The 24,065-nt window shown below is 26.4% G+C and overlaps 2 protein-coding genes across 2 annotated transcripts in view; both read right to left on the bottom strand.

Moving 5' to 3' along the window:
- Positions 1-24,065, bottom strand: part of LOC122505053 (protein cortex) — a 281,236-nt gene that overhangs the window by 95,176 nt on the left and 161,995 nt on the right. The window lies entirely within an intron of this gene.
- Positions 5,203-6,616, bottom strand: LOC122505056. Its single transcript, XM_043616477.1, has 2 exons — positions 6,581-6,616; positions 5,203-6,505 (listed from the first exon to the last, which is right to left on the bottom strand). The coding sequence occupies exon 2, from the start codon at positions 6,375-6,377 to the stop codon at positions 5,322-5,324; it is 1,056 nt and encodes a 351-aa protein (XP_043472412.1). The 5' UTR covers positions 6,378-6,505; positions 6,581-6,616; the 3' UTR covers positions 5,203-5,321.

The following is a 24,065-nucleotide window of genomic DNA, read 5'->3' as shown; positions in this document are numbered from 1 at the left end:
AAAAGATACACACACATATTTATATACACGTAAATTTTATCATAGAAATAGTAAATTTAGATAAAAAAAATTTTTTTCCTCCTTCCCTCCCCCAAAACGATCGTTCTTATTTTCTCTTTATGATAATCGCATTTATTAGAATGTTATTTACGAGCCTGATTAAAACTCTTTATCACCCATATATACCGATTGGGTTGTTAAGGATTAAAATGATTAATTTATTATCAGAAGTCATAATTTAAATATATATCGCGATAGTCGGGAAGTATAAATGTTATTATCTAGTTTTATGGTGGCGAATATTTTAATGTTCAACAGACATTTATCGTATATTTCAATTTAAACCAAAAAAAAAAAGAAGAAAAAAAAAGAAAGGAAAAGAAAAATGATATTCAAGAGCAAGAAGATTTTCAAGGCCGTGTTGTATATCTATATACATATTATAAATGAATGTGCGTGTGTGTATTCACACTAATCCGACTCTAAATCAGCATCAATGGATAGTATAAAGCCGTAGATTAAGGCTTTCCATGGAAAACGGCATTAATGCACTCGAACATAATTATCTGAAAAATACACTGGCTATAAAATAATTTACAATCAGCAGAAAGATATTTCCACATTAAGGTAACAGTGCGTAAAGCCATTCAAGACAAATTCCGGTTATATTGAAGGTACGTGTGCCGCCAACATGTATACCAAACGTACTGAGAGAGAAAGAGAGAATATATACTCGTGGAATAAATATAATGTTCAACTTCGATCTTGAGAAAACGAGTCTTCTTCTGCCATTGAAGACGGCCCTGGAGTCGAAACGAGTTCGCCAAGTTGACTTTAATCAACGGCTGTACTCTTCCCGCACACACAGGCACATTTTATATACTATGGGGGCAAAGTCCCCCCTGCGCACTTTCAGCCCTATGCTTCTTTAATGTTTAATCCTCTTGTGGAAATTGACCCACTTTATTCGATTTAATTTGGGGCTGTGTATTTTTAGAAACTAAAAAAACTAGTTAGAACCCTGTTGGAGCCCTATTTGCAAATAGAGAATTTTTCCACGAGGGTAATGCCGTATAGTAGGAAAAAAGACCTTTCTTTAAGTTGGTAGTCCTCTTCATAAAGTAAAATAGAACAATTTTGACACAGAGTTTGAAGAAAACAGAAAACTAGTCAGAGCCCTGTTAGAGTTCAAAATTGACAGCAGGAAAAATTTCTTCATCGTTTTTGCTTTAAACTGTAAATAATTATCTAGAATCTTTCTGAAGTAAAATAATAATTTAAACCAATTTTTAAAAAGTGTTGATGAGAAACTAGGAAAACTAGTTAAAACCTTGTTTTACTAGTTAAGACCCCCGTCGGAGCCCCAATTGCAAACAATTTTTTATTATTGACACAATAAAAAAAGGGGAAAAGACCTTTTTATTAAAAATTAGACCTTTGATTGAAGTAAAATAGAGAAATTTTGACAAACAGAAAAAACTAGTCAGAGCCCTGTTAGAGTCCAAAATTGAAAACAGGAAAAATTTTTCAGGAAAATGTCTTCGACGTTTTTGCTTTAAGCTGGAAATAATTATCCAGAACCATTCTGAAGTAAAATACTAATTTAAATCAATTTTTAAAAAGTGTTAATGAGAAACTAGGAAAACTAGTTAAAGCCTTGTTTTTAAAAGTTTAGACCCCTGACAGAGTCCCAATTGCAAAAAATTTTTTTGTTTAATTTGCCTCAATAAAAAAAAGGGGAAAAAGACCATTTATTAAAAGGTAGACCTTTGATTGAAGTAAAATAAAGAAATGTCGAAAGAAAATTTGCTGGAAATAGAAAAAACTAGACAGAGCCCTGTTGGAGCCCAAAATTAAAAACAGAAAAAATTTCTGCGTGTTTTGGCTTTAAACTGGAAACAATTATCTAGAACCTTTCTGAAGTGAAATAAATTTAAATCAATTTTTGGAAAAAGTTTATGAGAAACTAGGAAAACTAGTTAAACCCTTGTTTTACCAGTTTAGACCCCTGTTCAAAGCCCTAATTCCAAATAGGGAATTCTTTAGCAAGGATAACGTCCTGAACCTACAAGAAAATTTTTTAGGATATTTCTGACTCGAAATAGAAACATTAATACAAAAAGGGAAAATTAGTTTGAAACCCATTAGAGCCTCAATTGAAAGTTGGGAAAATTTATCTCCAATTTTGCGGTAATCCGGAAAAAATTATTTCCAGCCTTTCAAAAGTGATTGTGAAATAGGAAAATTTTTTTCAAAAAGGATTTACTGGAACTTTTTCCAACAAATATCTTTGTTTGCAATAGGGGCAACTAGTTAAACCCCTGTTGGAACAGGACTTTAATTACTTGTCCCAAGTTCCAGTAAAACCTTTTTGCAAAAATTTTCCTATAAAACAAGAAAAAAATATTCAGGAACGTTTTGAAGCAAAATAGGCCAATTTTTTGCACAGGTTTTGCGGGAAACTGAAAAAACTGGTTAGATCCCTGTCAGAGCCTGAATAGAAAATTTTCAAAATTTCTGCAAATACATTGAGAGAAAATAGGTAAAAAATGCCTGGTCGTTCTGAAGTAAAATAGAAAAATTCGAATAATAACTAGAAATTGAGAAAACTATCTTCAGCCTTATTAAAGCCCTATTTGAAATAGAGACGAATTATATTTATAGCGTTTTTTTCCTTTTTTTTGTGTATTTTTTCCGAATTAGTATTTTTTTGAAGTTTGGCTCCATGTATGTGTTCAGAAATGTAGAAGCAAAAGGGGTTGCTCGACATTGCAATGTTGGTGGAAGGAAAAAAAGAGAAAAACAGTGAGAGCAGGGGATAATTATGCTCTAAGGACTAATTACTATCGGGAAGATTACATCGAGAGGCATTAAAACTTCATGCGGTATCGGACACGCTGTGCCACCGCAGAAAATGTACTCGCCATCATCTTGGAATGAGATAAATAATACTATTTTCCCCAGTTACAGTACCTGGAAATACACTTGAAATAATTGGAGTGTTTATTTTAAGCCTATCTTGTTATTTACGGACTCTTAAATTATCCGCGATTGTTTTTATCTGTTTGTTTTTATTTTCTTTCTTTTCGTTTGGTTCAATATTTCTTCTTTCAGTGGTGAGTATTAAAAAAAAATGTATTTTTTGTGAGAGTTCTATTTTGATTGGGGCGCCAGTTTGGGTCTTGTCAGTTTTTCTAAATTCAATTTTTCTTCTGTCTAATATTTCTATCAAAAGAATATATTGTAATAGCAAACATTTTTTTCTCGCTTTTTTTCAATTTAGGAAATTTTTTTCTAGTCTTCAATTTCGTTTTCGTTCACTCTTTTTCTTGAAAGATAACTTTTATTATATTTCCTTCCTTAAGAAAACTATAAAATTAAAAATGTTTTTTTCTAATTTTTCTCCTTTCGGAGAAATTTTTTTTTTTTTTGAGAATTTGCACAACTTTAAATTCCCTAAAACTTGGATTACAAAAATTTCAATAAAATTCTTTGTGAAATTCAATTATTTTCACAAATTTTAATGCAATTTTTCGCAGACAATCAATTATTTTGAAAAATTTGAATAAAATTCTATATAAGAATTGAATTATTTTCAATTAAATTCTAATTAAATTCGTCGAAAAAAATTTGTAAGAATTCAATTACCTTCTCATAAATAATAAAATTCTTCGCTGGAATTCAATTATTTTTATTTGCAATAAAATACTTTAAAGAAATTCAATTATTTTGAAAATAATTTTAGTAAAATTATTCTCAGGAATTTAATTATTTTCATAAATAATAAAATTCTCACATGAATTCAATGATTTAAAATCATTTTTTTAAAATCATTTTTTTTTAAAATTATTTCATAAAATTTTTCGAACAAACTCAATTATTAAAAAAAATGTTTCTAAAATCCTTCTCAAGAATTCAATTAGTTTTATCAATAATTTTTATAATATTGTTTTTAATTTCTAGTTGAGATTAATTTTTTTAAATTAATTTAATTAATTTAATTAATTTAATTAAGCAAGCTTTTGTATTTACTTTACATTGAATATTTATCATATTTAAAGTTAGCTACAGAAATGGAATATTGATATAATTTTTTAATTTTTTTTTCAAATTCAGGGAAATAAAAAGACAATTTTGATTTTCTTTCCCTGTCGCTAATTTAAAAACCACATCGATTTTTATTTGTAAAAAAATCCATAGGTATCTATTCGTGCAAGAAAGAAAATAAAAATTATTATCTTTTCATTGCCTTGAGTTTTAGTAAGCTATAAAAAAATCAGCGTTTAAATTTTTTAGTTAACTCTCAATATGATAAATACGAGTAAATATTCAATGTATAAAATATTTTTTTTTAATATTTAATTAAAATTATTAAACATTATTTTGTATTCAATTTGGAATATTGTTTGTAATTGAGATTATAGTTTTTATTTACTTTTTGCACATTTGCTTGATTCTGTATTTATTTTCCAAACAATTATAGTCTTGTATAAAAAAATATTGATTTATGCTCTCTCTAAATGTAAATTACTGAAAATTAAACAAATAATTAACATTTGAAGGGCAGATAAATAAATTTTGTAAATAATTAGGTACAAAATATTAATTATAAAAATTAATCTCTTTTTTATTATTGATAATATTTTTTTAATATTAATATAATTATATTAACAATAGTAAAAAAGAGATTTATTTTTTTATAATTAATATTTTGTAATTATTAGATAGTCATTTTTTGTAAAAAATGACAAAAATCAGTAAAACTTCTTATCTCAATTTTCATTAAATCAGATTTAAAAATGAACACTATTTACTATTTGAAATTTACAAAGTATCAATTACAATTTCTGAAATAGTCTAATATTTTCAGTAATTTTTCGAATTAAAAATAAAATTTACATACCTTCTTAAATATTCCTTGCAATATCGTTTAAAGAAGCCATAAATCTTCAGAGTGTTCTGTTTTTTCTACTCACCTATAGTATTTGCGAAATATTTTTTAATTTATAAGAATTAATCATTCTGAGAGTCATAAAATTGAAGATTGCATCAAACTTCTTTTAAAAAAAAAATATTTTTTATTTTCATGACCTTTTGTTATTACACTAAATTAACTGCAAATTGTTTTGTATAGGTTGTGTACTTATAATTATACCCCTTTTTGTAGTTTTTTATTTTTAAAGATAGAAAACACAGCATCAATGTTTTTTTATATTATTTTTATTTCACCATTGATATCGTACATTAGATACAGAAAGTATTTTTTTAATGCACATTTTATCAGTAGTTTTTAATAAATGATAAATTTTAAAACAATTTCCTTATACATTACTTTTGGGATGTGTGTTAAAATATTCTTTTTCCATCTCTTTGTACTTCTCTATTTCATTTGCTAATTCAGTAAGCCAATTGGACCTTGCATAAATTGGGGAAGTTAACATTTTTACATATAAATTTGGTACATCGTTGTTAAAAAAAAATGCTGGATCACTTAATACTGTAAAATCTGTCTTGGGAAGTATTACGTATAGTTCTTCATCTTCAACATCCAGGATATCTTCCAAACTTACCATCGTAATAGGATCCGTAATTAACACTTCATAATTCGTCCAGTAGAAAGATTTATTAAAGGAATACTTATGATTATATGAGTATGATTCTTTATATTTGCTGCTGCAGATACTGAAAGTTGTCTTTTCGAAACTATCTCCCTTCTTTATATCATTAACAAATGTTTTCGTTTCTGTTTTCTTAAAAAAACATGATTTTGGAATATAATTCATTGTTGCATTTGAACTGTATTGTCGAATAGCCAAACTGTATAATGCTCTTCTCATCCTCCAAGATGCGGGGTTTTCCCAATTAATTTGCAAATCATCTTTTAATAAAAGTTGAATAGCATAATAGTCTTCAAATGTAATTAAATCATTCAACATTTTTTCATTGTAAAATATAATTAAATTTCGATAATTTATTCTACTTGCAGAATGAAAAATATTTCTTCTAAGAAAAGAAACGTGCATACCTGTTTTCTGTCTTCTTAATATAAATTCTTCCACATACTCATTATATCTCAAAAAATTGTAATGTTCATGATTTTTGAGTTGTCTAGTATTGCTCCATTCTGGTGGACTTCCAGTTCTGTTTAAATGTTCAGCAAATCCATACATTTCCACCTCATTCAGAATATATTGACTTAAAATTTCAAAAGCTTCAGGTAAATCATAATAGGAAAGGTATTCTCCTATCACTTTGTTTCTTACGGTATTAATGCTCTCAAGTTCGTGAAGTCGTTCAGAATATGTTATTCTTGTTGATTCCGATTTTACAACAAATATAATTGTAATAATATTCCCAAGGATAATAAATGTATTCATTGTGATTGAGAAAAATAAATGTTGTTTAATAATTTTGTAATTATTTGTATGCACGAATCAATTGACGAAAATTAATTTCTATTCTTTTCAGTCGTTCTGTCGTTCAATCTGTCATAAATACTTTTTACCTAAAATATTATTTAAAACTACTGTTTAAAAATTTTGAATATAATAATAAAATTAGAAGAAAATAAGAATCTTACCCTTTCGCCACAAAAACATCTACTTTAATAATAAAAAAATGTTTATAATTTTGATTTGACTAAATAAAAATCCATAAACTGTATTTATCTATTCGTGTATAAAGAAAATAAAAATTATTGTCTTTTCATGTTTCTGAGTTAAAATGATAAAATAAAAAATCAATGTTCAACTTTCTCGCTAATTTCCAATATGATAAATAAATGTACAGAATAATTTTTTTAAATAATGAATGCGAGTTACTAATAAATTAGTAGAAATTATATTATTTATTAGTAAAATTTACTAATTAAAAAGCAATTTCCGAACCAATTGCAACTATTTCTTTAAATAAACAGAAAGTAAATGACAACCATACTTTTTAAAAATATTAAAAAATACAAAAAATACAAGAATTTCCCCTTTTTTCCCGATTATTATTATTATTATTTCTCAGATCCCATAAAACAGAAAACTGGTTAACATTGTTTTCTTTGTTATTTTTTTTTTTTTTTGTTCTTCAAGAGTAAAATTTTGCCCCGCGGTTAACGAGGGTAGACACATTGCAATGTCGCGCTTAACGATCGATAAAGCATTGCAAGCAAATAACGCGACTCTCGCGATAAATTCGCGCAAAAGTGGTTTAGATACTTCACGGTCGGTCGATGGATCAAAGGAGAGAGAAAAAAAAAGAAAAGAAGGAAAAATATATATAAATAAACGAGAACTATATACACGTGTACAAAATCCCAGAGGGCAGAATTCACGAAAGTATGTGAAATTTATTGCTCTTAACTTCACGAGCCCTGCTTTGCTGCCAATCGTCACACCTCTTATTCCTTCTCTCTCTCCCTTTACCCCTTCCCCACTTCTCGTTTCCCTCCTCACACAATGATTGGCGAACAATCGATAGATTTATTAACGATTACTTTCGCAAGTTATCGAGAAGATAATTAATCAATTATACCTTTCAATATCTCACCCAAAAGAGTTTCTGTAAATTTTTCTTTTCCTTTTGATACTTCACATATTTCTGATGGTATGTACATAACATTGAAGTCGATTAAATATGCAGTTTCTTGCAAAACTATTGATTAGAGAATTTTTTTTTCTCGTTAGTGTCTTGAGAGTTACTTTGTATATAAGTGTGATAAGAGAAAGTAAGGTTTGAGAAAAAATTTATATAGTATTTTTTTTTGTTGCAATTTTGAATTCTATTGGTGATTTACTGTGAATTCCGTTGAAATGGAAGTTTAGTGTGTTTATATGGAGTTTATAGAGAAAGTTTTACTGCGTTCATTAAGTAATTTGGAGTAAACTATTATTCTCATTAAAGAAGGCAATATATGTATATACAAAGTTATGTAATATTATGTGTGTATTTTATGTAATTTGTGTGGGATAGTGATAGTTATCTGCTTGCTTTTATAGTTTTGTATCATATATACAATGTAGAGAGGCAAAAGAAAAATTGAAAAAAATATCAACACTCGTGGTAAACATTGAAACGGAATTAATTGACTGAATTAAAAGGATTTAATTAAATGTTTTTAATTTAATTTAATGTTTCGATGTACTAACTAGGGAAAAATTTCTATACATTGTAAGAAAGAAAATTTTATTCAATGAAGTCGTTTTTCTTTAAACTTTTTTTTTAATTTATTATTTCCTTATTTTTATTACTATTTACTTCTTCTGTATTTATTTTTACTTTAATTTATTTTTATTTTCATTTATTTTTATTTTCATTTATTTTTATTTTTATTAATTTTTTTTTATTCATATTTTTTTTCTTTTATTGTATTTTTTAAAATTATTTATTTACCCTTTTTTATTCTTTTTTTGCTACAATTTTTTTTTAATTTTTTTGTTTATTTTCTTACGTTTTCCTTTCGTTTCCTATTTATATTCTTTTCTTTTTCTATTTCGTTCGATTATTTTTTTTACTTTTTTCTTTATATTAACTATTTTTATTATTATTTACTCCTTTTATAGTATTTCTGTTTGCTTTATTTGTATTTTTTTCTTATTCTCATTTTACAGTCATTGTATTTTTTATTTATTTATTTTCTTTTTTTGCTTCCATTTCTTTTTATTCTGATTATTTTATTTTAGTTTTTAAGTTCTTTTCCTTTAATTTTTTTTCGTTTTACTTCATCTGATTATTTTGTTTTCCTTTTTATTTTATTTTTCTAATTACTTTGCAGAATATTTCTTTTCTTCATTTTTTCACTATATTTTTATATTTTCTTTTTACTTTTATTTTATTCATTTGTTTTTTTCATTTGTCTTTTTATTTATGTTTTTCTTTTGTTCTACGCAATCATTTAATTATTTTCATAAAATAATAAAAAATTCCCAGAAATTCAATTATTTACAAATTTTTTTTTATAAATTTCTTCTAAATAATAAAATTCTATAATAAAATTCTAAATAATAAATAATAAAATTTTTACAGTGATTCAATTATTTTCGTAAATAAAATTCTTTATGAGAATTCAATTTTAAGAAACATTCAATTATTCAATAAATTATTTATTTTTGTATTTAAAAATTTGAAGTCTACTAGAATTTTCTATTATTCGATTATTTTGTTTTCCTTTTTATTTTATTTTTCCAATTACTTCAGAATTTTTCTTTTCTTAATATTTTTTCTATATTTTTATATTTCCTTTCTACTTTTATTTTATTACTCACTTTTTTGTTTCTTTTCTATTTTTTCTACTTTTACCTCTTTTTTCATTTGTCTTCTTATTTTTTTCCCTTTTGCCCTTTTTCCATTTTTTTCCATTTCTTTTTCTATTTATTTTATTTTCTTTTTCGTTCAATTATAGTTTTTCTGTTTATTTATTCCTTTATATTTTCATTTTTTTTCTTTTACTTCTTTATTTTTTTATTTTGTTACCATATTTTTCTGTTTTTACTTTTTATTTCCATTTTCTTAATTTCAATTTTTTCCCTTGTTTGTTTTTTTATTATTCTTTTTATTCCTATCTTCTTACTGTTTTTCTCTTGTTCTTTCATTTTCCTATTTTTTTGCTTTTCTGTTATTTTAATTTTTTTTCTTTTTTTTTCTTCTTTATTTAATTTCTTTTTCTTCTTCTTCTTAATGTCTTTTTATTCTTTTTTGTTTCTCCTCTTTTCCTTTTTATTTTATTCTCCTCTTTTCATTTCTTTTTTTTCATTCTCTTCTGAATTTTGTTCCATTTCTTCTATTTCTTCTTTTTTCTGTTTATTGATTCTTCTTCTTTTTTCCATTTTCTTCTTATTTTTTTCTATTTTGTTCCATTTCTTCTATTGCTTCTTTTTTCTTTTTATTGATTCTTCTTCTTTTTTTCCATTTTCTTCTTATTTTTTTCTCTTCTTTTTTTTCTCTCTTCTTCCGCTTTTTTCCCTTTTTTATCTTATTTTTTATTTTATTTTCTTTTTCTTCTATTCATTTTTGCTTTTCAATATTTTTTTATTTACTTTATTTACTTCTTTTATTCTTTTGTATATTTTTTTTCTATTTATTCAATTTATTTCTTAATTTTCTTTTTCCTCCTTTTCTTGACAATTTCTTTTTACAAAAAACCAAATTATCATTAACTACTTTCTCAGTGACAAGAAAAATCGGAATAGACCAATTTCCTAAACTTAAGAGTTAAGAATAATAATTACTACCTTTAGATACTGTCAAATGAGTTATCCAAGCGATTGCGGACCGGCTTTCTATAAAAAAAAAGAAAATACCGTCGAAACGATTAGTAATTTAAATTTCTTTGAGCTCGAAAGAAAAATTTATATATATATATAAGTCTGTATGCGCGACTGAAGGATTCATGGTGTCTTCATGTGGTTTGCCCACGCACATTTTCGAATTCCCTCAAGTGCGCCATGTAATTACTAATTGTTATAGACGCATACGAATGCCACGTGTAAATCTGATACGTCCTCCGCATCCGCAATAAATATTCTTGCATCGATATCACTATACGATTGTATATGGTGTTATCGTACCTAATGTAATTACGACGCAACAATGCGGATACGATTTGTCGCACTGTCCCTCGTTTGTATAATATCTCCTATACATTTATATATATAAATTTCTTTAGATCTCTTTCTCGTTCGTATTGTGTTCATATTGTATTCCTCGTCTTACGATTCTATCTCTACGCAGAATGCGCGGAATTTGTCTCTGATAAAAGCTACTGTATTGAGTAACTTCAGATCACCCACGATGAATATTAAAAGAAGAGAAAATTCTATTTTTAAAAAGAATATTTTATTTCGCAATAATTCAATTATTTTTATAAATAATAAATTTTTTTTTAAGGAATTCAATTATTTTCATAAAAAATGATTAAAAATTCTAGAAATAATAATAGAATAATAATTGATTTGAAATGATGAAAATAATTTTGAAAAAGTTACTGTAATAATATTTCTATAATATAAAACAATGATTTTATCACTCGCTCATCTTTAATTATTATAAAACATGAAGATATCGATCACTCCGAGTTTTCGACTCGGAGCAATTCGCTATCTTCATGTTTTATAAAAATATTCTTATATAAGTTATTGAATTTGAAATTTTTAAAATTTAAGACAAAATTAATTTAGTTTGACATTACTTTTGTTACTGAATTAACTTTAAGTTTTAATAATTTTTTAAATGATTTTTTTGTTTATTTTTGTTAATGTTTCATGTTTTTTTTTCTGATTTGTAACAAAATGATATTTTTCAACTTGTCACTAACGGTATTGCAGAGAGATACGTATCTGCATCTTTCGTGCATTACACACATATATATATGTGTATAATATCGACCGACAATTTCAGAGAAATTCTCAACTCATTTTCTCTTCAGTTTTCAAAGAGTAGAAGATCGATCATAGATTACACTATACGTCTCGATTGAAAGAAGTTGATTTGCGATCAAAAGAAATTATCGAGATCTGCCAATTCGAAAATAAATGCAAATTGGTTTATTTTATATTCTTTCTATTTATTTATTTTTCAATTTTTTTTACTCGAATTTTTATTTTTATTTGTGAATTTATTTATTTCAATTTTCATATTTCAATTTGTTTATACATTGGAAATTAAAGTAAACTAAATTGAAATTAACAAATTGTCCTTTATTTCAATTTAGTTATTTTAATTTCTTTAAATTTCAATTTATTTACCTACTTCAATTTTCGTATTTTAATTTGTTTATACATTGTTTAATTTCAATACAATTTATTTTAATTTCTTTATTTAAATTTCTTCATTTCAATTTACATATTACAATTTTTTCTATTTTAATTTTTTTCGTCCAATTTCTTTATTTTCGTTTATTAATTTTTTATTTGTTTCAAATAAATTTTATGTGGTTCAAATTATAAAAGTTTAACTTCTTTATTTAAAATAAAAGAGACTTCAATTTTGTCGTATTTTAGTAGAAATAAATCCTTTACTAATATAAATAAACAAATTTGCAATAAAAGAGAAAAGTATTTGAATTAATTTTGACATTTATCCAGTTCTGAATAAAATATCTTAATTTTATAATTGGAATTTTTTTTTGTCATTGAGAAATAACGATAAATTATCATTTGATTGAATTTTATTGCAATATATAAATTGATAAGAAAATAATAATTAAAAGAACGATAAAAGAAAAATTGGCTCCCGCGAGAGAATTCAAAGTAACGGCTAATTAAGCGCGCATTTGACATTGATTTACGTTAGTTGTATATATGGCGCTTTGATTGTAAACGCTCAGCAGTGTTGGATATGTATATAGTTGTTTATGTATCGCTATATTATATCTACATGTGTATATGTGTGTATACGTTCATATGCGCATTTGTGCACATGTGCATATGTGTAGATGTGTAGATGAGCACAAATGCGCATATGTGCACATGTGCACATGTGCATAAGTGTATATGTGTATATGTGCACATGTGCATATGTGTATATGTGCATTTGTAAATATTTTCATATGTGTTTATATGCACATGTGCATATGTGTATATTTTCATATGTGTATATTTGAATAAGCCTATATGTGTATATGTATTTGTTTGCCATGACACATTTACTAAGTGCGTAAGGTACGCGAGGACAGTGACAACACAGCATACGACGAGGATATAGAGGCGCAAGATCAATTAGCAATTAAGGACCAAGGTGACATGATCGTTAGTCTATATCTTCAGTGAGCAAACTTGCCTGTTTTGCTAATGGGGCGCCAATGCCTGACATCATCGGTCGTGAACCTCTGATAACTATTAATAAGAAAACCAACTTTGAAAATTTATCAGTTTTGAACATATGAATCTACACTGTGAATTTTCTGTAACTTACACAAAGAAAAAAAAAGAAAACTAAGAAAAAACTAAAAAACCTAAGAAAGCAATGAAGAAAAACTAAGAAATCTAAATAAGAAATTTTTTTAAAAGAATAAAGCAGAAATATAGTGGTATAAACTACAATTCTGGTAAATTTGACATTAGTAGTAAAAGCCATTTATAATCAGACATCAACTTTAGTTAAAATTAACCTTGAAATCTCGTCAAATGTGTTAATATTCAGTAGTAACAGTCAGTTTAACAGTCAGTTTATTCAGACAGTCAGTTTAATTAAACTTTAAAATTGAGAATGAAATCGATACTTTTGTCATCAGTAGTAAAAATACCGTTTAGTCAGACAATCGTCTGTGTAATTTTTTACATTATCACTTATTATCAGTAAAAATAAATCGCACTCAAACACAAGTACCGATGTTACGCCACATTATCGTAACAAAAATTTTACAAAAATTTTATATTTTATTTATCATTAATTAAAAGCAATTAATGAAATGCATGCTTAGCATTTTGAAATCGCGCAGAAAATGAACTCGGTTCAAAGACCGTAAGCCTTTTCTTCCGTCTGAAAGTACTATTTCAGCAATTAAATTGTTTTATTTTCATGACTTTCAGGTAAATCAATTAATGAAGGGCTATCATTTTTATTATTTTTATGATTTAAGAAACAACAACTACATAAGCAAATGAGTGTGTGTGTATACGTGTATATATATATATATGTTGCCTATTTTATTTAAAATAAAATGTAAAGGAAAAATTATTAACTATATTAGAATTAAAATAATAAAATACAATATATATATGTGTATATATATATATATATATATACACGAAGAATAGACGTGAGGCTACACTCAACGCGTTGAGTGAAGACTTCCCGCGCTCCCCACGCTCCCCTTGACATTGTGCGAGAGAGAAAGAAGATTGTGTATAGCATCGAAGCGTTCTCTCTCAGGCATATTGTTCTTACAGAGTATTGCGTACTCTTTCTGTCCTGTAGCTCTTTCTCCCTCTTACCAATGGCGAATACTATTGCAATCGTATTTTAAAAATTAAAATGCATCTTTTAATTCTTTAAATCTTTAAATACAGGGTGAATGATGGCCCGGTCTTATTTAAAAATATTTATATATTTAACAATTTTATGATATATAAAGATGGGAACGTTTAGGCTATTATTATTATTATTTTTATTATTATTTCTTTTCTTTCAAAAATATAATTTATCTTTTGTTTCCCCGTACCAACCTAGCTTATAAACCTTGCCCGCCATAAATTGCAAACTTGCGGAAGGTTCCAATGCACACTAAAATAATTATTGACAAATGATTTAATGTTGGAATTGTAACAACCTTTTTTTCTAAGGGTTACAAAATAGAATGGAATTTCTATTTTTGAAATGTCCATTATTCCAGCCCACATTAATCTTATTTTTTTGAAAGATTAATTCGAAAAACAAAATTGAAAATTATTATAATAAATAAAAGAATATTAAAAATATTCTCTTCTGGGAATAAAATTATTTCAACATAGTGCATTGAACCGATTCCTGTAAAATGCAAGTTCAGCAATTTTGGCATGGCAACAGGACCAACGCCCTGTCCCCACCTTTCCATATTTCTTAAGGAAGTAAAACTATATAAGCTCATTAATTAGATATCTAAATTGTTCAGTTCGGTTGCCGCGACCCCCAGAGGCTAGACTCTGGCATCGGTGTAAAAGAAATTTCTTAAATCCTATAACGTTCCCGTCCGATACCGAGGATCCGAATTAATTGTGTGCTTACACGAATAATTCGGTCGGACGAAAATAAAAATACAAATTACTCCGAAGTCCACGGAGGCCATTTTCAAAATTTGAGAACAGTACGGTTTCCCACAGCACAGAGACTTGAACTCTGTCGGATTAAAATTTTTTTAAATTTCCTATAACGTTCCCGTCCGGTATACAGGATCCAAATTGATTGTATGCTTATACAAGCAATTTGGCCGGACGTAAAATAAAATTTTAAACACCTCGAAATCCGCGGGGTCGTCTCAAAAATTAAAATAGTGGGGAAATAAATTTAATAAAAATCCTTTCTTGTCAAAAGACCGGCCGGTTTCGGTTGTTGCCGCGTCCGCCCTGTTTTAATGGTTTGAGGAATTAACTTAGGAAATTGATTAAAGAAAATAGGGCCATCTCAAAAGCCCACGGTGTTTAAATATATTAATAATTATAATATATTTAATTACAAAATATTTTCTGTTTATAACAATTTTTCAAGGACAATAAATAGTGCGTATTGTGAAATCTTCGCCCGTCGGCAGAAATTCTGGCGGTAGACTTAAGGTTCCAGAACGGGTAAGTAATTGTATCGTTCTGGTTAGTTTTACCCCATCCTCCTTTCTTTTATTGTTTGAGAGGCGGATGGATCCTTTCTTTAATTTACAATAATAAATCATAACTATTATTCTTAATTTTCTTTCTATTTAATTTCTTATATTTCTCCTTACCCCCCCCCCCCCCTCCTTAATTAATTTCTGAATTTTCGGCAACTAGGAAACACGAATCCCAGTAAGATAAACAGAGCTTACGCTCTGGCAGTTTGAATTCCTCCAACAAACTGGAAAATAGGGCCATCTCAAAAGCCCAAAATAATCATTATAGTTAAATCAACTATATTAATTATTTAAATATTTTCTCGTTCGTAACAAACTGATGGTGGCAGCGGTGGGATTTTTCCTGACGTTGCTACCCCTCAGAATTTAAGGGAGGAATTTTCTTATAAGGGATTTCTATTTCCTTTCGAAATTTTCACTTAATAATTCTTTCTTATTTTTAAATTTTCAAATTTCTCTATATCACCTCTTCTGATCTTACAATGGGTGTGTTATAAAGGAATCAAAAATATTAATATATTTGGTTTCAATTTTGGGACTTTAATTGTAGATAGTCCGTGACGACCAGTCTCCGTGATTCGCTCACTGGAAGACAAGTCTCTGAAACTCTACTTTTAAAATAATCCGAAATATTACACCTTTTGTTAAAAGGACAGGATGCTTGGTCATTTTTGTTTCTCTTAATCAAATTCTCTAATTATTCTTTCTTAAGTAAAATATATTTTTTTTGGAAGTTAAAAATTCAAACTAGACGTTTGATTTTTAATTTTGTTATAGATAGTCCGTGACGACAAGTCTCCGCGATTCGCTCACTGGAAGACAAGTCTCCGAAACTCTATTACAAAGTACTCAAAAATATAGTTTGTTTGTGAAAGAATAAGAAGAATTTTTGTCGCTATTAAAAATGACAATGTCGAGTAATTTTGGACAAACAGGAAAGAGAACTCGCAAAAAGAATAGTCAATTTATAATCCTAATGCAATTTCTTTAATCATTCTTTTTCGAATGAAAAATTTGTTATAAGTTAAAAATTAAAATTATACGTTTAATTTTGATTTTGTCGTAGATAGTCCGTGACGACAAGTCTCCGTGATACGCTCACTGGAAGACAAGTCTCCGAAATTCTATTATAAAATACTTAACAAATTATTTCATTTGCGAGAAATAAAGGAACTTGCAGAAAGATTAGATTTCAAAATAAAATCAAATATAACAATTTTAATCAAACCAATTATACTTTTACTATAAAATAAATAGGAAAAAAAAAATGCAGTAAATGGAAAAGCTGTAGAAATTTTAAACTCCGACTCTCTCAGACAATTTTCCCTGCAACCTTTCATTTTCCAACTAACAATTTTCCTTTAATTTTTTTTGGGGAGAATTTCTTTTTTTTTTTAATTTTGGACTTTTCTGTTTTAGCACAGAATCAAAATTTAGAATCACATATTATAAGAGAATAAGTATTTTCTTGATTCTATTTCCATTTTTTTTTTATCATGCGTATTCCATGCAAGTTGCAAGGAATATTCCGCGGTGGCGATAAAAAAAATAAATAATCACTAATTTAAAAATGGAATTAGAATCGGGAAAGAAGGGAAAATATTTTCCCTTATATGCTTTTCCTTATTTTATCTTATTTTTTTTATATGCAAATAAATGAAGTACCAGTTGTAGGCTAATTGGTTTAAACCAATTAGTTTATAATGCTCTCCAATTTGTCTCCAAGATTAATCTTATTATTCATAAAAGGAAAGAATATTTTTTTTAACAATAGCATCTTCATATTATTCAGAAATTCCACAACATTAATTTTTATTCTATCAGTACAAAAATACTTGAAAAATATACATGTCATTTGGAATTCAAAAATAATTTTTTTTTTTCTTCTAAAATAATTTTTATGTGAAAAATTATTAAATCATTATAAATTATTAAATACTAATTTTAATTAATTTAATTAATCATTTAATTTTAATTAATTCAATAGTTATTTAGTTAAAAATTAATTAATAAATTTCTTGATTTGAATGTTTCAAAAAAAAAAAAAAAAAATTAGTGTGATCTAAATTCTCTAATCGTTTTCTTATTTCCTCTGGTTAAAAGGAAGAAAGAATTCATCATCATTCTTCATGTGTCGGGTTACAAGAAAGACAATGACTCTTTAAATGCGAGTGTACTAGGTCACACCACGTCCTTGTAATTGGAACCCTTACGTATATGATTTAAGAAATACTCATATATTACTAATATTAAATAGTAAACTGCTAAAATTGTTTTCTTTTTTTTTTCTTCTTCTTTCTACTTAGTTTAATTATTTCAACCAGTTAAAACAAAAAATTATGTATATATTTATATTTTTTACAACAACAATTAATAAAAGGAAAAATTACACAATTTTCCACGATTTAGAAATTATTAAAATTGTTCTGTTAACCAAGGTCTTATATTTATAGAAAAGTTAAAAGTAAAACACTTATAATGAAAACTGGATCAATCATGATTCTTGCAAAAAAAAAAATTTAAGAATTATAATAAATCAACGCATCAATTTTGAGAAATAAAAATAAGTCAATCAAATTTTAATATCGAACACCGATTAGAATATCGACTAAATTGTAAATAAAATTTATTATATATAATTATCGATAATTAAATATAAATAAAAATAAAATTTAATTGTATTAATACTAATAAAACAAAAAAAAAAAAAAAAAAAAAAATTTTTCAATATAGTTAATAAACATGATTTAAAGTTTTCAAATATAAAACACATGATAATAAAACTAACCATCTAAGTTCAGGTGGATGGCTGGTCTTCTATTACCAATAGGATTACTAATTAAATTATAACTATAAACTTAATAAACTAAATACATAAATATATATATTTAGCAATATAAATTGAATATAAATTAAGTAATATATAAAAAAAAACATTTTTATACTAAGAGTACCAATAAATAAATGTAAATAAAATTATTCAAGTATAATAATTAATATTACGATTATTAAATATATCATAATTCATAAATACAACTTTGAAATTAAGAATAGAGTTAAAAATAATAAACTCGGATGAATAGTTCTGTATTGTTTATAGTATTTTTTTTTAAGTTAAAAATTTAGTAAAGAAAAGTAAATTGTGATAAACAATTAGTATATTTAAAATACAGAAAAGGTAAAAAGTTTTGATTATACATTCATTTTATTACACTAATCTATTTATTAAATGGATTTAAAATCTTAACAATGCTCCAGTATTGAGAATAGATGTTTGATACAATTTATCTTAACTAACAAAAAAAAAATAAACGTTAGATAATAATAAAATTCTTATTTAATTACTATTAAGTAAACAAGGATCTGCCCCTTGCAGAATATTTTAATAAGGAAACCATATTGTTTGTAAATCCAGATTCCAGCGCTGAAACAGAAGTGTAATAGAGAAGAATGTAATATAAACTGCATTTTGATAAAATGATACAACAATTATTTCTATTTAACGTCATTAAATTAGAAAATAAATTATTCTATATACTAACCAAATCCCAGTTGTATTGATTTAGCTCTGGAGTTTCCCACTCCAAATGGTATTTTTGCTCAAATACCAATTGGACGGCCTTACTTTTTGGCCGAAATCCTTCCTTCGGTGGTACTCCGGGAAGCAAAATAAATGGACTAAAATATAAACACCCATAGTAAATAACACTTGTAATTGATTTTTTTTTTATTATTAATTCATTTCAAATATATTAAAAATATACTCACACTTCAGTAGTGTTTACACCCAGCACCCCCACGATTTTCTCCATTGGCTCCTCTATCGGAGTTTTACAGGAAACCGGATAAATGAAGTCTTTTGGAGCCCAATAAGATCGAGTCTCGTACTTTCTTAAGGCCCAATTCCACCTGTACTCTTGATGCCAGACGGCATCATCATAAGGAGCATCTCGTATGTAAAACGAGGATGAATCCAAAGGCCAGTTTTTTATTCCATCCCTTGAAGGTGCATCTATCCATTCCGACATTATAATTTGAGCTCTGAAATAAAAATAAAAGAAAAAGGTTAACAGAGAATCAATACAGACCACTGCCATGATGAAAGATAAATTATTGTGTTAATAGAGACCCGTACTTTATGCAAGTCGCATAATCGCATAATGTTCTCAAACTGAGCATAACTTTGGCATTTTGTGAAATATTAAGATTGCATGCAAAATAAATGTGATTTGTGATCGCATCCAATCGCATTATTATATTTTCAGCGCATAATTTTTTACTGCATAATTTAACACTATTTACATAATCAAAGCATAATTGTGAATTTTTTTTTGTCTAAAAATACTATAAAGTATCTTTTATTTAATGATTTTAATAAATTTTAAACATTGTAACTTACTTCCCGATCAATTCAGAGACTATGCTAAGTTTATATTTTTGAGACAATTTAAACCGATGATAGACTCATCTCGTTACTTTACTTGTTTCTATAAAGAAACTTTTACATTTTAAAAAAAAAGATTGAAAGTTTTTAATATAATAATTAGGGACCGATACGAAAATTTAGTTTCGTTTTAGTTTCTGAGTTGATACAAAGCAGAATTAAGAAACTGAGTTTTGCTTCCTGTCAACTTGGAATTGAATTAATAAATTGAATTTAGTTTCGTGACGCTAAACTAAACTAAAAACAAAATAAAACAAAATTTTTAATGAAATAATTTTATTATAACCATAGATATGAAGTAGTATAAAGAGACTTTAATAGAAAATGAAGTGGAAAAAGTATTTTTTTATGTATATTAATAATTTATTGAAATATTTAGTTTTTTTTTTTTTTTTTGTTGCAATTTTTTTTACTGACACCAAATATTTGAATTTTCCGGACTTAGTTTCGAATCGATGCGAAACTAAATTGAACGTATATTTTAATTTGGTTCCGTTTCAGAATCGGTCCCTGATAATAATATAAAATGCGTTTAAAAAGAGTGTTACATTTTACTTTAATTGTAAAAATAACTTTATGCACGGAAGGAAAATTTTACTTGGAGCAACTAAAATTTTTATTATATTACAGAAAAAAAAAAAAGAAAATATAGTGTAAATTTTGTTGCAGGGAATTCCAATTATTCACATAGAAAGTGGCGCCCTCACTTAGGTGAAAATTTGTTGCTTCGAATATTTACCCCAAAATCAGGTTAAAATTTAAACTTTGTTTTTCTAATGTAGTGAATTTTTTTTGTTACTTTAGTTAAAACTTTTGCTATTCCAGAGAAACTTATCGTTGTCCCAAGTTAAATTTCTTTTTCTGTGTTTAAGAGATGAATAAGAAAGTAACTATTTTCCAAAATACACGATTGATGCCAAACTTCTATTATTGTTCATTTAATTGTTTTTAGGTTAATTATTTAGTAACTATACCATTTAAAAAAAAAAAAAATTTACTATATACAAATAAAACCTAACCATGCGTCATTGCATAATTTTATTTTCATCGCATAATTTTGCATAATATTTAGGTTTTTCATTGTATAATTTTAAAATTTTCATTCACACAAAATCGTGTCTCTATGTGTTAACAATAATTTCTCCATAAAAAGGAAACTAAATTAAAACTTACCCACGATGTCCTGATCGGAAGGAAGTACTTTGTGCATCATCTAATTCCACTGCTTTTGCGAGCAAAAAGGATGGGATATCAGTGATATTACGTTCGATAAGGCCCAATACCTTCCGTAAGGATTGAAGATCAAAACATTCTAGATCTGACATTATTACAATTTTTTTTTCTCACTTCACTTTCACTAAAATACACAACTGACCAACGCAAGTTCAAAACAAAGACTAACCTGACGATACAGTGTGTTACACGGACTGAATTAGACCTGAGATTTGCAGAAATATTACCTATGCAATAAGAGCTATATAAATTCACATTACTTAAAAAAAAAAAAGTCGAAATCTTGCAGAAAAACCGTGAGAACTCAACTAAAAATTGTCCGGAGGCAGCGTATAATATCCCTCCCTAAAAAAAAAAAAAAAAAAAAAAAAAAAAAAAAAAATTATTTTAATATTCCTATTCAAAATTGTAATTATTGTATCTAAAATATTCTTTTACCCTACACAATTATTACAAGTATTTCTGTCTATGGTGCAATAATATCACACCACTAACAGAATTCAATATTAAATTAATAAATATAAATGAGAATAAAATTTGATTATCTAAGTCAAGTAGATAGTCGGCTTTATGTCATTTCTAAAATCATTAATAAATAATCATATTAAAACTCTTAATTAATAAATACTATAGTAGTTAATCAATAATAATACTTACAAATAAACTGAATAGTATCTATTATTTATCGTGTTTATTTATTTCCTTATCTTAGTGTAAATATGTATGTAAATAATTGATTTTTGTTAAAATAAAACTATAATTAGGTAACATGATCCTAGCCGTTATTAATTTATTTGTGTCGATATTTAAATTTGAACATTAAAGATTGTTGTAATTGATTAATGGTTGCTGTTTCCATTTGTTTTTGCTTATATCATAATTATTTCTATCTATATTAAAATCCAGAATTTGTAATTTTCTTTTTCTCATTATTCCTTTTTTTGGAATTATAATTAATTAATATTGGTGTGACCTTAATAATTATTGAAAATTTTTGTTTTATTTGAATGCATTTTCTTAACAGTATTAAATCACAATTTCATTTTTATTTAGTTAGCACTCATAAAATTTTTAAATTATGAACTCAATTTCCACCGCTGTAAAGAAAAAGAAAATTTCGGTACAAAATAAAGTAATAAAATCATAACTCAGACATCTCACCTACCAATCGCATGTGGTATATCACACATCCACTCTTTCAATTTCACAAAATCATTAATACAATTATTAATGATTTAAAAAGATTAATTTTTGTTTGTTTGTTTGATTGTTTTTTTTTATTCTCGCAATAAATTTTCAGGAATATTCCGCGGTGGCGAAATAGAAATGTGTAAATTTCGATTAAAATATAATTTTTATTGCTCCTTTATATTCTTTTCTTTTCAAAATTTAAAATCAACTTTAATTAATTAAATTAATAATTAACTTTTTTTTTTTCTATGACTTCTTTTTCACCTTTGTTATTAAAGGTTATGAAAGAAAGTAGTCAATTATTTATAGCAATATTACCGCCTGCATTTGAGAGAATCAGGGATAAGTCAGACTGATGGTCATTTTCTTTTAATTAGGGGACACTTACGGAAAGGCAGGTAAAGGTTACTTGGTGTTGCATCATAATCATCCCCGCACAAGTACCGTAAATACAAATGCACCCTAAAAGTATAAATGATCAAAAGAATGACTTCACTCTCTTCTTTCTTTTGTATGGTAAAAATAATGCGCTAAAATAAGTTTTTAAAAACAAGACAATATGAAAGTAATTTGACCACACAATGTAAATGAAATTTAATCTCATCAAATATTAAATTTGGAGTATTCTTCGAGACAAAATGAAGAGCTATGTTTTCATTTGCAATATATCTTTTTTTTTAATTTTTTTTTATAGCAGGAATGTTGTTTATTTTATAATAAATAATATTCTTGCCTCTCGACGTGACGAATACAATTGACGAATACAATTAACGAATACAACATAACGAAACGTGACTCACTGAAGACTCTGAACATAACCTAACAATATAAGACAAAATTCATAAACCATTTTATTTAAAGAAGAAACTTGTGACAGGAATTATCCGCGGTGGTGATGTAAACATCACTTTTAACCGTGGATGAATCTTGATACTCTTTGTGCCCAATCTCAGACCAAAGTTATAAAAAATATATATATAATCAGTTAATATTCACAGTAGACCAAGACATACTATACGAATACATGAAAACAACTCAAAATTCCTGACAAGTAATAACAAAATAATGGTTGCCAATTTTAACCATTATTTTCCACTGAAACTATTATTAACAATTTTTGTCTAAATTTTAGGTCTAAATAAAATTGATGACGCAACTTCTATTCCCAATATGACAGACATAATTTCGAATATTTATATTCAGCTGAATGAGCAAATCAAGGGCCCATTCAACAAAATTTTAAAAACCAGAAGTGGATCGTCATCAGTCACTCAAAACCCACTGGTGAAGGAGTACTTTTCTTCTTCTTTCGTTTTTTTTTTATCAACGAACCTAATTCGATTGCTATTTGGTAAATCAGACAAGGTAACACACCTCAAATAAATGTATCTTTCTCTTCTGATAGATAATAGATAACACAATGAGGCAAAAATTCTCTTATTCTTATTTTATTTATATGTTAAACATTTAAAATTCGTTTGACGTGTGTTATCAGTTAAAATGGAAAATTAATGTTTACGCATCTAAATTACTAAATTATTTGTCTAAATTAAATTCAACTATTTCACGTAAACAATATTGTAAATCTTATAAAATTTTCCAGACTAAAATATAAATTATTTAGAAAGGGGTATAAACTTAAAATACACACACTAAAAAGCAATTATTAAAATTACCCTCTTTCTAAATAAATAAATAAATAAACTTCTCCGATGTCTAAAATTTACAGTATAACCTGCCGAAGTGCAACTCGATATTTTTAATTTTTTTGGTACAACAGAATTTATAAAATTATTTTATAAATCAATTTTTATGGTATTGTACAACATTTCAAAACTAAGTGAAAATAATTCTTGTTGGACATTATTAATTATAAAAACTATTTAAAGTAGCGTTGCATTCCGATAGGTC

Source organism: Leptopilina heterotoma, unplaced genomic scaffold (assembly GCF_015476425.1).
Source record: "Leptopilina heterotoma isolate Lh14 unplaced genomic scaffold, ASM1547642v1 Lhet_337, whole genome shotgun sequence".
In the NCBI taxonomy this organism is placed as follows: Eukaryota; Metazoa; Arthropoda; class Insecta; order Hymenoptera; family Figitidae; genus Leptopilina; species Leptopilina heterotoma.
This window is presented reverse-complemented; position numbering and strand designations above follow the sequence as displayed.

Coding starts and splice junctions, on each gene's coding strand:
- LOC122505056 (XM_043616477.1), bottom strand. CDS start 6,377: ATGAATACATTTATTATCCTTGGGAATATTATTACAATTATATTTGTT.